We start from the raw sequence: 15,267 nt of genomic DNA, 5'->3' as shown, positions 1-15,267 counted from the left end.
GGATACTATGCTTTTAATCCGCGGATGTCGATTCATGCTCAAACGGCGACGTCCACGGACGCCGGCCGAGATGCGCGCAATTAAAAGTTTTTCGAGCTGTCTGTCGTCCACGGTTCCGGCGCTGTTTCCTTGGCCGGCGTCGAGAGACCAATTACCGGAATACCGGGAGCTATGTGAGTGCGATTCGGTCTCTGGAAAGGTCAGAGCTTGCCAGGCTTGCGGATCGAGCTGGAATGCGGCAAGATGGGCGTCGCGGACCCGAATGAATTCGAAGACACTGAATCTTATTGCAAATGGCGTCTCCGCTGGTCCTGACCGCCTTAGCGCCCGGGTTAGGTTATTCAATGTCCACCGAAAAACTTCTAAGGATAACGGTAGTATCTACTATTTCAAACTGACAAAGGCAATGGGGGAAAGCGATTTCAAAAAATGGAAATATTAGGGGTACCCATAAGTAATCAATTATTTGCAAAGAATTTGTTTTGCCTTTAGTTCTGTACCGATCGTTGAAGAGGAAATATTCTTTTACAGTTTTCGGTAAAGCAGCTTGTCTTCAAAATATTCTAAAAAGTATAATTTTTTTTACAACCCTGTAATAAAATGGCGGTGTCCGTACCTTCCGAGGATCATATTCGTCATTGCATACTTTTTCATTTTCATGCGGGATTTAATGCAACGGTAACAATAAAGAAAATTTGCGATGTTTATGGAGATGTATTGAAGGTCAACGAGTGTCAACGTTGGTTCAGAAGGTTTGCTGCTGGTGATTATGATCTTTCTGACAGGCCTCGAAGTTGACGATCAGTTGAATTTGACAATGACACCCTAAACTCTCTAGTGGAAGCTGATTCAAAATTAAGTATACAAGAATTATCGAGATGCCTTGGGTCCACATGGTCAACTATACAAAGGCACCTACACGAAATGGGAAAGGCATATAGGCAAGGAATATGGGTACCGCTTATCTGAGACCAACGAGAATATTCGTCGAGCAATTTGCACTTCATTGCTATCCAGATTTCGTAGAGATCCATTTCTTCGCAGAATCGTTACCGGAGATGAACAATGGATTCTTTATGATAACATAAAGCGTTCCAAGCAATGGCTTTCTGCAAATCAAACCGCAATATCAACCCCTAAACCTAGCTTATCACTTAGAAAGGTGTTACTGTGCATTTGGTGGGACTGTGGTGGCATAATTTACTTTGAGTTGTTGAAACCTGGAGAAACAGTTACTGCTGAGTTGTATTGTCAGCAATTACAACGGCTGTGTTCGGAACTATTGACAAAGAGGGCATCTTTAGTCCACAGAAAAGGAGTAATACTGCAAATTGACAATGCCCAATACAGCGAAACTGACTCAGGGAAAAATCAAAGAATTGCAATGGGAAGTTTGACCGCACCCCCCGTACTCACCGGATATTGCTCCCTCTGACTGTCATCTTTTCAGATCTCTGGAGCATTATTTATAAGAAATAAAACATTCACTTCTGTAGAAGATGCAAGGAGGCACCTTGAGTCATATTTTGCTTCACGAACCCTGGATTTCTATAAGAGGGGGATTGAAAATTTGCAGGAAAGATGGCAAACTGCCTTTGATAATGACGAAGATTGTACAGGGTGGTTGGTAACTGGTGGTACAAGCGGGAAGGGGGTGATTCTACGCGAAAAAAGAAGTCGAAAATATAGAATAAAATGTTTTCATCCGAAGCTTCGTTTTCGAGAAAATCGAGTTTGAAAAAGCAGCAAGTACGCATGCTATTCGATAGGAATTGTCTGCTGCGTCTGATCATGACCTACCAATTCTACTTCCTGCGCATACTAAAGCACGCGAACCCGACGGATCTTTAAATTCGATTTTCTCGAAAAGAAAACCTCAAACGAAAAATTTTTATTCTATATTTTCGACTTCTTTTTTCGCGTAGAATCACCCCCTTTCCGCTTGTACCACCAGTTACCAACCACCCTGTATAATAAATTAAGAAATAAAAACTTGAATTTACTACAAAGATTTTTTTAAATTTCAAAATAATTGATTACTTATGGGTCCCGCTAATACTTTTGAAAGTCTCGAGCAGAATTAGACTACAGCCCGAACAAAAGACAGCGTCCCCGACTGTTACAGGCTCCGTAAGCGCTGGCCTGTTGTTTGTCCGTTTTTGCCAGGAGTCTCGTATGTGGGGAGGAAGAATTTGACAATGCCTCGGACTCGCGGCGCAAGTAGGTCGCATCAGAGAAGACGTCGGAGCCGAAGAAAGTCTTTGGAAAAAGGACAAAACGGCGAGAAGTTTGCACCAGTTGCCGGTCAACTCTGGTTTCTATTAAGGCCACGGGGCGGCAGGGCCGTTCTCCTCCGGCGGCGTTTCTTGCTCCCGGGGATTCCCCCGGGCTCGATCGTGCATAAACAGGAAGGGTTCGCCACTGATTTCGGCTCTGCTCATACGCGATTGAAAAGCGGACCGTACGTGAGCCGAATCCTTGCCGGAATTGCCTCGATTAGGATCGATCTGTATGCGAGCTGAATCGTCGGACATTGGTGTAGCTGGGCTCGGACTTTGCTCCGAAACGTTTCCTTCCCCAAAGGGAACGGGGGCGACGAAACACGGAAACGTAATCGCGTAATCGTCGTCGGCGAAGACCGCAAACTCGTGTCGAAGATGGAGAAAGATCGAATTTACGAGCCATGTATCGTTTCAGGCGGCGATCGGTGGCTTTCAGCAACGTTTCTTCGTTCGATCGTGACGGGGTTTTGTGGCACGTTATAGCCTGCTCTTATCTCTTCATTAGAACGCCTCGAACTTGTTACAGTTCATGGAGTCGTAACCTGAGCAATCCTGGCGGCCTTTGTTGCGCTCGTTCCAACATCAAGTCAATTTGCACGAGTTTCTTTGGATGGCCTCAGTTTATTTGGGACAACTAAATAAAGTTCATTTGGGATTCAAATAAGTTTATTCGCGTCACGCTGGTCGGGAATTCTGGTCACAGAGTGATTTTCGGGAATTCCGCAGCTGCCTGGCTGTCATTGGCCCCTGGTTTGATAGTGGACATGCGAATTTTGGATGAGGTTTGCGAAGAGATTGACTGTCGGTGTACACAATTTTTGTACTTCAGTATTTCCTAAGGGTAATCATCGAGCTAAATTGATTTTCGAATTTTTAAAAAGTAAAAAGAAATATTTATCTCCATTTAGTCGGGGAAAGTATATAAAAGCAATTTATTTAATATTTACGAGCTAGACAATGAGCAGTGAATAGTCCTATCCGTCGTCAATTATATCGTTGTAAGAATAGTCTACAGTCTGAGAGTTGAATAAAATTGTTATTGTTAATGTGAAGAAGAGTCGAGGGAAGAAGCAGCTCTGTAAAATGGAAAATGGGTTCCCAGCGACTGCAGATTCGAGGGTCCTACAAGATCCCGGACAGAAAGGTTTTAGAAACCCAGTTAAAGAAGCTTCGGTGGAGAATCGCCGAAGTTTGCGGGCAGATAAAACTCTGTTTTCCCGGGCACGATAGATTAGGTACCTTAAACTTGATGTTTCTGCAGTTTCTAGCGAGCCACGATAGCGGCAGTAATACAGTTACGATCAATGATCGACGATAGATCGCTTATCGCGAATCGGTGTACGATTTTTCTTATTCTGCTGTTTCCGAAGGCACACCATGCTATACCAGTATTTCATTTATGTCTGGCAGTCTTCGTTATTATATTAGATGCTTGGTTAACTTCTAACTTTTCGCTGCGGACAGTAAAATGAAAGCGTGCCGAGTTACTTTTTCATTTTATTAGTTTCCGGAGATTTTCATTCGCCGCCGACGCATAAAGATGTGCGCGGTCTTGTTGGAAATTGCTTTGCAACAAAATGGCATCTTGGTGAAGAAAATTATGATCTTGTCTGTAATAGAAGTTTATTTGCGGAAGAAACAGGTTTCTCAAAAGAAGTCTGCGGTGCATGTGTTTCACTTCAAAAAACTCCTACTCTACCCTTGACGAGTAGAGAATCTTTTACTTAACAATATGCAATATTGACGTTGAATATTCCGTTCAGGAATTTAATCGCACGGTTCCGCGAATCGCGCGAGGGAAAGGATCGTCTAATTTTGGCAAAGGCGATCCTCGGCCCGTTTCGCATGGCGCATCCATGTTTGAGAGGCATCGTGCCGCGTCAATCTGCGTACGTGGGTGTGTCGGTGGCGTGAACTTCGTTTATTATGCCAGCCGGTTTGCCTGGCTTATATTGTGCCGGCCGGCACGCGTTGTAAACGCGCCGTCCCGTGCCGTTCTTTTGCACCCGCGAATTTCTGAATCCTCTTCCCACGATCCGCTTCCGATCGCTCATTTTCCTCGCTGTCGCGCCAGCTCGAGGATCTTCGAAACGGTTCCCGCGATCAGTGCTCTGATAATCGCGGACTCTGCCTCGATCATTCGTCTCGGAATCGGACCAACGCAACGCGACGAGCCGCAGCTATTCCGCGCCAATAAAAATAAGTTTGCCCTTCCCGTGGGAATTTCTCGGAGTTGTGCGATTCCCGGGGAAACTTCGCGTGATGGTTTCGCCTCGGGATTTTGCGGTGGACGTTTCCACGGTGTTTCGGCGACGCGATCACGTTCGCCAGTGCATAAACGCCGGGCGAGAAGCAATCGTTCTGTTCACGCTCGACGATCATCGCGCAATCTCTATTTCAGCGAGCGTTCCGGCTCGCCTTTAATTAAACCAGGGCCGGCGGTAAAGCGTCAAAGTTTAATTTCCCGGTGACTATGCTCGTAAATTTCGCTGCGTAACTCCCGGGACCGTGTTCTTTCCACTGAGACGAGTCTGCTGTGCGAGTGTCTTCGGGGGTGCACACGACGCCGATCATCCTCCTCCCCTCTTCCCCCTCCACCCAACGTTTAGAGGGGTTGACAGCGGAAGCCCGCCGGCGAAAATGTCCGTCAGGAGGACTCCCGTGGCGTTTGTCGATTTTTTTCACCCAACGACGACGACAACGACAACGACAACGACGACGGCGACGACGCGAGCTGTCGTCGCGTGAATCCGAAAACGATTTTCTGGATCAGTCGACGAGACCGTGCTCTCGCCCACCCAGTGATCTATGCTCGTGACTGGGAGGCTGGAACAAGCCGGAATATATCAAAGCCCGAGGATTATTTAAATCTGTCGAGGGGAAGGTGCTTTATGTCATTGTCACGGCCATGCCGCTCCGATCGGAAGCCTCGTCCTCCTCGAGGGATACTTTGAACACCGCCACCACTACGGTTAGTTGTCCCATTTATTGATCTTGACCGTGATTTCTTCCTATTTTTAGCCGAATTCTCTTCAGTTTTTCCCTAAAGGCGTATCTGCCAGCAATTCCGTTGCTTTTCTTCGCCACGAGAAATATTTCTACGCGTAGGTGCTACCTTTCGCAAGTTTTTGCTTACTCTTTCTCCCCCCTTCATTTGTTTCGCTTCACATATTGAAAAACGAGCGATATTTCTTGAAAAAGGTTCCGCTTTTAGCAACAGCTATAAACTAAGTGAAATTTATGACTGTTCACCGAGAACCTCCGAAGAGAAATTTCCGATGAAATAGTAGCTGCTTTTTAAGGGCTCGACGGATATTTTTGCGGGCGTTGTTTATCGTGTTTTTTCCAAATATTTAAGCGAAGCATTGTAACGTGACCACCGATTTTAAAATCAAATCGTTGCGGCGCAGACACTTTTTCAACAAACACGGCCGCGTCGAACTTCGTGTGGCAAAATATTGAACAAATTCCGAGCTTCTTATTTCCTACAGAACCGACCGTAACCTTTAATAAAGCAACAAATGCTACTTTCGCGCCGGCTTCGTCAACAAACATCCATATTCGAGCAAACATCCGCAGTCTAGTCTCAACAAACAACGAACCCGAGCAGTAGTTGGATTCATGAATCTTCCGCGTCCCAAACACGTTCAAACAAGAACAAATCACGCCCGAGAACGTGTTTAATCCTCATCCGTCTCTCGTGTCCGTTCGAAACATGTTTCAACGGTCCTGGACATATTTCACATATCAAATTCATTCGTCTACAACGCGGTTTACATTTCGTTTTATTAGTCACCAGTGGACTACGGATTTCTCGCGTGCTTGGCGAGTAGAGAGAGAATGGAATTATTGAAATGATTGAAGTAAAGGAATTATTAAAATTACTGAAAAGAGAAATACGTTCTCTATTCATTTCCATTTCTTAAAATTGATTTTTAGAGTACCTTTGTTCTGTGTAAACTCCGCAATCTCTGCAACTTAATTATTTACCTTTCCGCCACACTGATTTTTTTACCATTTTGCTGATTTTGTTGAAGAAACAAGGGATGGATGAGAGTTGAATTAGAATTAACTAACGATAAAATTATTCCAATGCGAACGGACGCTGGAGATATTCGCTCAGGCGAATCGGCGAGCTCGAGGGTGCCGATTATTCATTCGAAAGGAATACAATAATCCTGGAATTAGCATAGCTACATAGGCAGCACTAATCCTCGGCGTGGACAGGTCATAGCTTTGGTCTCAACGTGTGCTAACCCTTGGTCAATCCTCTCGAAATGACCAGGGCTAGCTAAAACAGTGCAATTCGAGATAAACAATAGAATCGTGTACAGATATATTATTGCCTGAACTGTGTTTAATGTTATTGCAAATATCGAAGAGTATCGTGTTTCTGCGTTTGTGGTGGGTTCACGGGGTTCTGCAGAAAGTAGTCGCGTATTTGCGACGCACGCCTCGGGCTCCGTTCACGCAGCTCATGGCAAAATAGATCATAGTGCGCGCCGTTTCCGTGCAGCGGCTATCTACGTCCGGCGGTGGTTCAATTTGAATATGATAATAATGGGTAAACGTGGGGCGGTTGCGTTTACGTGATTCCAACGGGACGCGTGTGTATACGCGTATACTCGGTACATTACTGCTCATAAGTATTTGGACACTTGCGACCAATTGTTGTCCTTTGTGCAAGTCCATATTTTTTGGAGATTATTCGCCAGAGACCGCGATAAGGGAGGAGATTGTGTGGTCAACAGGGAGATTTCTCACGTAATAGTGGGCTGTTATGGTGAATATTCATACGTGAAATTTCCTCCAGAGAGGTTCCTGATTTTTTCCAGAAATTATTCTAACAAATTCAGTATCTCATCTGCTTTTGTCCAGCGGTATTGCCGATGAGGCACACAGAGGAATACTAAAAGCATGACATTTTTTGAAGAAATTTTTTGAAGAAACAAGTAATAATCACATTCTGTCAGCGAATTTCGTTTCCTTTTCCTAAATTATATTGCAAGCAAAATGTTTCAGGCAGGAAGAGAATTATTTCACGTGTTTCTACGGCGAATTAATTTTGGTCAACATGGCTTTCCCAATAAATCTATTACGCTCCATTGTTTTCACGAAATTGTGTCTATTGAGGTTATCCCCTATTATTATGTACAAATTAATATTGGTTACGAGCGATTCGACGTTGCTTCCAACCGAGTGTTCCAAATACGAAACAATTAATTATTCCTGTATGGATTTTTGCATCCAGTTCAAATCGGTACATACATCTGCCACCGGAACTAAACGTATGTTGCAACCAGAATGCACTGTCTCCTCCGAGATTCCCAAAGAAACTGCTACTTGTCGGAAATAAGCGACATCCGCGGCACTTGTGTGCAGCAGTGTACTCAGGTACGCACACGTACGGCTACGTCTCGCGTCGCGAAATGCAAAACAGCCTCGCGACAGGTTAAATTGCATTGGCGCCGCGCGAATGGAAATGGAGCTGTCACTTCGGGTCCGCGATCGCTATCCTAAAATTTAATGCCGTCCGCTTGCCGGGGGAGGGGTGTGCGTGTTTTTCATTTTTTCCTCCATATTTTCCCCTCTCCTGTTCTCTCCCCCCTCCCCGACGACCTCGTCGAACAGTGACGGACGAGGGGAGAACCGGGTTAACGAAATCCCAGTGTTCTGCGTCCGCGAGTCGGATAAATAAATTTCGACACGCCTACCGCTCGGTATTTCTGCGAGCTCTTTGTTCGCGGGCCGAGCTGAAAAAATTCCTCGAACTGCGGGGCCAGGGAATCTCGTTAGAACGATTCGGCCGAGTCGTTAATTATTTTTTCTGGATAAAGTACCCCGGCGATGCGATCACGATTATAATATCCTTCGCTAAGGGGTTCGAGCACCTTCATCTTTCCTCAACGACGATGAATTTATTCCTATTCAGGCGGCATCGGCACACGTTTCTTGAAATCTTATGCAGGGGTGCGCGACCCCTCGTCAATTTATTCCCTCCGGTTTTATATTTATCACGCCTTATCCATTTTAATTGCTCCCCGATGCACGCCGCGCCGCCGGCATCACAATGCGCCGAGGGTATTAGGTCATCCCAGTGGTCGCGTCTATTCGTGTCGTGACTACTAGGCTGTTGCATATCAAACAACAATTAAACAATTAACACAATTTTGATTTCTGAAATTTTTGATTGAAGTCTCTAGAAACTGGAACGCCTCAGGGAATATAAAAGTACAGTTCTAGCTATCGTCTGTCTTTTTTAATTTACAATTATTATGATTCTAAAGATGAGGAATTATTCAACAAATTTATTCCTTTCGGTACTTATATGTTATTTTAAAAAATGGCTAAAAATGTGGGCAGCACATTCTCGTTATTTTCATAAAGCAATGTAAAATAGTCGCTGTTGGCGCTCCGTGAACCCAGCGTTAAGCTATGCCCACACAGAATACAAGAAGTTGCTGCATGTTGCTTCGATGTGGACATAGCTTTAGGAGACTGTTCCGCCGCGTTGTTCCTGACGTTAGTCATGCTTTTAAGAAGTTGCGCGGCCTGTTCATCTAGGTCCGAATTTAGCGCGCCGGGATATCGAAAAAAAAAGAATACATTTGGCCGATTCGGTTTGTTTCTTTAGAAAATACGAATACAGAGCGTTATCCGAGCCCGCGGGACTGGACCGCGTGATTGCTAGTCAGTCTCTCGAAAATTTTCCGGTTTATTTTGCTCGCGGACGACCTCCTTCTATTTCCATTCCACCCCGAAGATACGCTCCCGCGTCCTCGGCTCTCGCTCGAACGTGTAGTTTCCCGTCAGCAACCGTTCATAAATCTATTCGTACTAGTTACTCAGCCGATATACATCCCTTTTAGTCGCGGCACCAGTATTTCACCTTCGGGATCAGGTTTTATAGCGGCAATTTTTACTGAACCGTGTCCATTCCGCCGGCCGTGTTCATCTTCCGGCACATTTTGCATTAGGGATTTATGCCGCGCTCGTTCGTCGCGACAAAATGGCCGGTGCATTAAGCGAAAACGCGAGGAATACGCGAACTGAACGTTAAAGAGCTAATTGGGTATGTCAGCTTTGGCGACGGATTCTTCTTTGGGAAATACGATTGATTCAATAACGCGGTGGAAGATCCTTCCGGCCACACAATAAGTGGAATCGAGAAGCTGCAAGAAACGTGCTATCGTTCCCGAACAAATTCGTCGAGATCTAATTTTACAGAAGTTCCACGGGAACGCGTCCAACTGCTTCCTGGTAGTAATTTGATCAAATCTCCAGCGCTTGAGAACAGCCCCGGTTCCCGAAAATTTCCCCGAGAACCATAACCGGGACTCGATTCGCAGACCACTGACCGGATATTTGGCGTTTGTTGGCAGGACGAGCGACGGCGGACCGGAAGATACGTCGCCGGCGGAGCGGTGCTCGCGATCACGTTGCTGGCGGCGCATCATGCTCTTCTACGGGACACATCGTCCATAGCCGGCGTCTGCATACCGGCTCTAATAATGGTGTCCTACATTATCTGGATCTTGTATTCCGCACACCGGGACCGGCGAAAGGTAACGAGTTTTAAATCGGCGATGCTTCTTCGTCCTGTAATCCCCTTGCAAATCGGAGGCGAGAGGTCACACCCCTTTCCACAGAGACTGGACAATTGCCAATTGCTCCGCTAAACGATCGCAGAGCCGCGGAACGTTCGAAAGCTTCCGCGCAATATCTCATCCAGTCGTTTCCCCTTTAAATCGCTTTAAACACGAGCTGTCAGCAATTTTCCGCGATTCGATGATCTTCTGCAAGCGTACGAACGATCTCTTTCAAGGCTAATTTTCGGTGCAAATGACGTGTCGCTTCGTTCGTAATATGTCTTGGTATCCAGATAATTTAATTCTCTAATGGAGGAATTATCTTCTATCGAAGGTAGTTTTAATTGTGTGGCGTCTTGTCACAGAAGAATTAAAAAATGCTCTTCGTTAAGTCAAAATAAATTTCTAACAAAAAGTTCCAATCATTGTAGCAACAAAGTTTCTTTGATTTAGATGAAAATAGTGTCGGTCAAGCAGATTGTGAAAGCTTACAGACTCCATGGATCTGTATTTCCTAAGCCACTGCGAAATCTGGACACCGATGACTTAAACTACCCCTAATTCAGTACGAACTACGACATATTTCAATTAGCACATTCCACTTAACGTGAAACGTCCCAGACCAGATGCGCTTCGCCGGTTGCGCAAGGCGGCGCTCGGAACGGTGCGGTGGGGAGGCAAACTGTGCAGAAAAATTGCGTAATTGATTCAACAGAAGGGGTTCGGCAGCAAACTGGTTTTCGCAAGGGGCGGGGAAAGAGGTTCGCGTGGATGCATAGGTCAGGAAAATTAGCGAGAGCCGGTCCGGTTAAGCGGGGCACAAGTTTTTCCGCTCGGGTTCGGTTTTAATCTTGTAATCAGTCACGCGGAGGGACCGCGCGTTCGATGGGGTAGAATGTAATCGAATTGTCTGAAAAACCGGAGGCGAACGGCTCTCCGAAGATCCTATTACGCGGGAATATCGTCCGATAGGTGGATTCACAGAGCTCCGCCATTGTAGTCGCATGAAGAATATATGTGAACATATATCACATAACACAAGCAGTAAGAAATCAAACATATCACTGCATCCGGATACAGAAAATCGATGAATTTGTATCAACGCAAATTGACTCTGACATACTACATTCTATTTTGGTTAAAAAAACCTCAATATTTTAATCTTGATTTCAGCATTAACATTTCGTTTTAAAAGGGCATTCATTCTGACAGAAAATAAAGAATACCAGAACGGATATATAAAATTCGATAAAATGTACCGAGCATTTAGTGTGTTCATTTTTATAATTTCATAAATATGGTAAGAGTAAATTTCCAGATATTTTATCAAACTTTTAAACGAGTTCAAATATCCCCAGCATTGTCACATATCGACCGAAAGTTACAACAACTCTAAACTCCAGCAAGTTCCGCCAGTAATTTAAGGAAATCGTGCTCATTAAAATTACAGAAGCAATATTTTCCATAAGTAATTACCCCGAGCAAGGCACACATTATACGTAATTAGACTCGAGCAAATTTGCATCGTTTGCTCGAGCAAACGAACGTCTCCGGTTTATTCGATCGGCTCGAGCATAAAATCGAGCGGCGCTCCATAAAATCTCGTTCGCCTTATCGCCGGGTTTTATACTTGATACTTCGCCGGGTCTGGATCATATCAACCGCACGAAGCACCGCGAAATTCATTCAATATTCGAGTTTGCGCAACGACGCGCCCGGAAGCGTCAAGTTTGTTTAATTTCGCGGCCGTGTTGCATATCTATTTTTTCCGTGTCGGCCCATCAACGTTGCACCGCTGCCGGGAGATTGAACGAAACAAACGAGCCGCGTGTGGAAATAATGTCGCGGCGAATTTGCGTTTCATTTGTCCGCGGATCTTCCACTTGTCGAGTTGGTTTGTGCATGCGTCACGGTACTGCCACACGAAATGGGACAAGTATCACGGCCCTGAACAAGTCGGCTAACGAACGAATTTTAACCATTCGCCTCCGGACGTGTCGTTTTCAGATGATCTTTCCGAGAAAAAGTCGCGTTATTCAACGACGACCAATATCGCGTTTCGATCACTCGCAGACGATCCTTTCGATATATTCTAAGTACAAAAGTCTGTGAAATTTCATTTTGAAGATAAAGTTACATTCGCAATTTTCCCTTATACCGAATGATTTTTACGTAATATTCTCGGAACAAAATCCGCCGGTTAATAATTTCAACAAGTTTGAAATAAGAAATTTGAAACTTTTTTCTGAAATCGGAAAGATCACGGAAGCCAATTTCCGAAGTGTTTCGAGAAAACTGTGCTTTAACTTCAAGCAACTTTGTCGGTTCTGTTCGTCGAACCATAAGATTTTGTGAACACATTTCTGGGAGGTTGGTGCATTAAAAAAGTCGATTCTGCACCCGTTCAAGCGAGAGTATCTATTTCCGGGAAGGTGCGGACGTGCCTCGCGGCAGGATAATTCAAATGATAGCGTAACGAAGAAATGGAAACGGTAATTTGTAGAAAAAAGAGACAGGCGAAACAAGCGGTGCGCTGAAAGCCGGGATCTAAACTGGAACAAGGTTAGTTGATAACATAAAACGAGGTTATCTGCTGCCAGGTGGGATTCGTGATTTACGAGGACAGAAAATAGGGGAGGGGGGGAGAGGACTGGCGAATCTTCCCGTCGTTCAGCGCAATCCGCGAGAGGCAACTGACTGACTGTGCAGAAATTTTTCAGCAAACTTTCCCGGCTAATTATCGAATTTCAAAGCAGCTTCCAATTCGAACTCGGCGAAACTTGATCACGATCTTTGCACCTAGGCGGCTCCTTTCCTCCGAACGTAATTAATTCGCATTTCAAGGGAGGAGGGGGGATTCCTCGCGTTCTGCTGTGTAAATTCTGCATTCGACGCTCCTGATAAAAATATAGTCTTCCAGTCGAACGCTACTTCCCCGTCTTTCCGATAAGAGGCTCGCGACGCGCTGAGAGAACGAGGGGATTTCGCGAGCTTCCTTCTTTAATCTTTCACGGAGCCTGAGAGCATTATCTGCGTTACGGGGTTTCAATACTTCATCACGGTTCTTAATCGAATTGCAAACTATCCCTCCATGGAAATTTTCGAACAGTTCGACCTCGCGTCCTGCCACTGTCCGGAAAATCACCGAGCGCTTCCTGAGAATTGAAATTTTTCGGGTGCTCAGCTGGAGAAGCTTGTTACATTCATTAACGCTTGCCATAAATGCAGCAGAATATTCGATCTTGGTTTAAACATGTTTGGGTTGAGAAATAAGAACGTAAACCATCAACGTGCATAAGTTTTCAAAGCTATATAACGTTGCGGAAGATCAACATTTTCATTTTCGTTTTCACTGCATTTTTATAGGAAAAGATAAAAGTGAAACTCGAGAGGATTTTTATTCGTATTTTAAAAATAAAATACGTATATATATTTCAAAGCTAAACTATTCGAAAGGGTGACAATGTTTATCGCATATACATTTTACTGAAATGTTCGTACTGGGTATATTAAATTATATCAGAAAAGAAGCACAGAATAAAAAGTTTGTATTTCACACGAATTCTAATATTGAGGGCGTCAGACGCATCCATCAATAAAATAGGTCCAAATTATTCGACGGAAAAATATTCCATTAAAGTAAACCAAGTAAATATTCCGCAGCGTATCGGGAAAGCGAAATGAATCACGGGAAATTGAAATGACGAGCGTTCCGCGCGAATTTATGGGTGTCAGAATGGCTTCGAGCGCAAAGGGTTAATTATCGGGAAGGTGATCGACAAACATGGAATCTGAATAGCGAATTCGAAGACAGAGGAGGTTGTGACTCGGCGAGCAATGCGATAGACGGCCCTTTGCCCTATCAATTCTGTCGAAGGGAGCCGTTTACAAGCGGCTGTCGGTCTCTCGCCCCGCGTCGCGTCGCCCCGCGTCGCGTCGCGTCGCGTTGACGACAATTGGCCGGCTCGATTCGATTTCCTCGCGACAACGAACGTACACCGTGCGGCACAATCCGACGCAATCGGACAGAGGAAACCAAAGCAAACAGTTAACTAACCACGCATCGTGGAACCGCGTGACGCAACACCCGGAAAACCAAGCCTCTCTCTCTCTCTCTCTCTCTCTCTCTCTCGCTCTCTCTCTCTAGAACCCCGTTACTCTGCTTTCAGGCGTCGAGATTCGCCACCGCGGTGGAGCTGACGGAAGTAATCAGCGAGACGAACCGGAGCCCGGATCGAATCTGCAAGACCAGCCCGGACCGAATCTGCAAGACCAGCCAGGACGAGCTGCGAAAGGACTGCCCGAAATTGTCCTGCGACGCGAGAGAGTCCCGGGAGAATCCTGCGTTCTCCGCCAAGGACGAAACGTTGTGAACTGCACCCTGTTGCTTTTGCCAAAGCTGCGGGACCCCGCAGAGACTGTACGAATTTTTCTTTGTCTGTAGTTTTTGTTCTCTTCTTTTTCTACGCTCGTCCGGCGACGTACTTTGGGACCGTTTTCCACGACGAGCATTCGATTTATCTCGGGCGGGAATTATTCCCTCCAGTGCACGATAGGACGTCCACAGTGTTAGTGCTCTTGTTTGAATAAAGTGGAGTTCGTGTAACTTGGTATTTGGCGTGGCTGTTCGGTTCTTGTACCTCTCATTTGCCGCAGGCCTCGAGGAAATGTGTAATTACTACGGATATGTACGGATTGGATGAACCCTTGAAAAATGTGCAGATCGTCGGAACAGTTTTGCAAGAGGAGTTTTGCGGAGTTCAAGAATTGCCACCGTATACTCTATGAATTTGAAACTCTTCCGCAAAGCGGAACGTACAGAGAGAATACCTGTTAACGAAATAAAATAATCGGAACACCGAAACCTATACACCGAAATAATCTCCAATAAAGTTATAATACTCGATAAACTGCGAGCCACAAATTAATTTGCACACCTAATACACACTAGTAAAAATTCTGATCCGTAAAGATGTTTTTGCGGGACTAGAAAGAGAAAAGATTTTTTTCCCCGAATCCTGTAACGCGCGTTCTATTAATAAATACAGGCCGTCGGGATCGCATTAAAATTGCCGGGTCCCGTTCGACAGCGAAGATTTACGAACGAAATTATTTGTTCAGCGCCGGTCCAGCCGGATTGTTTGTTTATCCCGGCAAATATGACGCCGCGCGGATCGAGCGCGCTTTTCTTCGACTCGCATGCGCTCTGTCGAATAAATCTGTTCGGAGATAAATCGCGTGGAGTCCGCGTGCCGCGGTTTTTCGAATTTATTCCACGGCGCCGCGCGTAAATCACCATCCGCGGCCATTTTACCGGGGATTTTCTCGGCACGGATCAATCAATCCCCTGGCCTTTTCTTGATTGTTCGAGAGAAACGCTTGGAGAGGGTCTCTGG

General features: G+C 45.3%; 1 protein-coding gene across 1 annotated transcript; it reads left to right on the top strand.

Moving 5' to 3' along the window:
- The first annotated feature begins 4,294 nt into the window (after positions 1 to 4,294).
- On the top strand, positions 4,295 to 14,809 carry LOC143359497 (uncharacterized). The gene is made up of 3 exons (XM_076797444.1): positions 4,295 to 5,253; positions 9,665 to 9,847; positions 14,041 to 14,809. The coding sequence occupies exons 1-3, from the start codon at positions 5,191 to 5,193 to the stop codon at positions 14,242 to 14,244; spliced, it is 450 nt and encodes a 149-aa protein (XP_076653559.1). The 5' UTR covers positions 4,295 to 5,190; the 3' UTR covers positions 14,245 to 14,809.
- The last annotated feature ends 458 nt before the right edge of the window (positions 14,810 to 15,267 follow it).

This window comes from Halictus rubicundus, chromosome 12 (genome assembly GCF_050948215.1).
Source record: "Halictus rubicundus isolate RS-2024b chromosome 12, iyHalRubi1_principal, whole genome shotgun sequence".
NCBI classification, from domain to species: domain Eukaryota; kingdom Metazoa; phylum Arthropoda; class Insecta; order Hymenoptera; family Halictidae; genus Halictus; species Halictus rubicundus.
The sequence above is the reverse complement of the archived record's forward strand: the minus strand, read 5'-3'. Positions and strand labels throughout refer to the sequence as shown.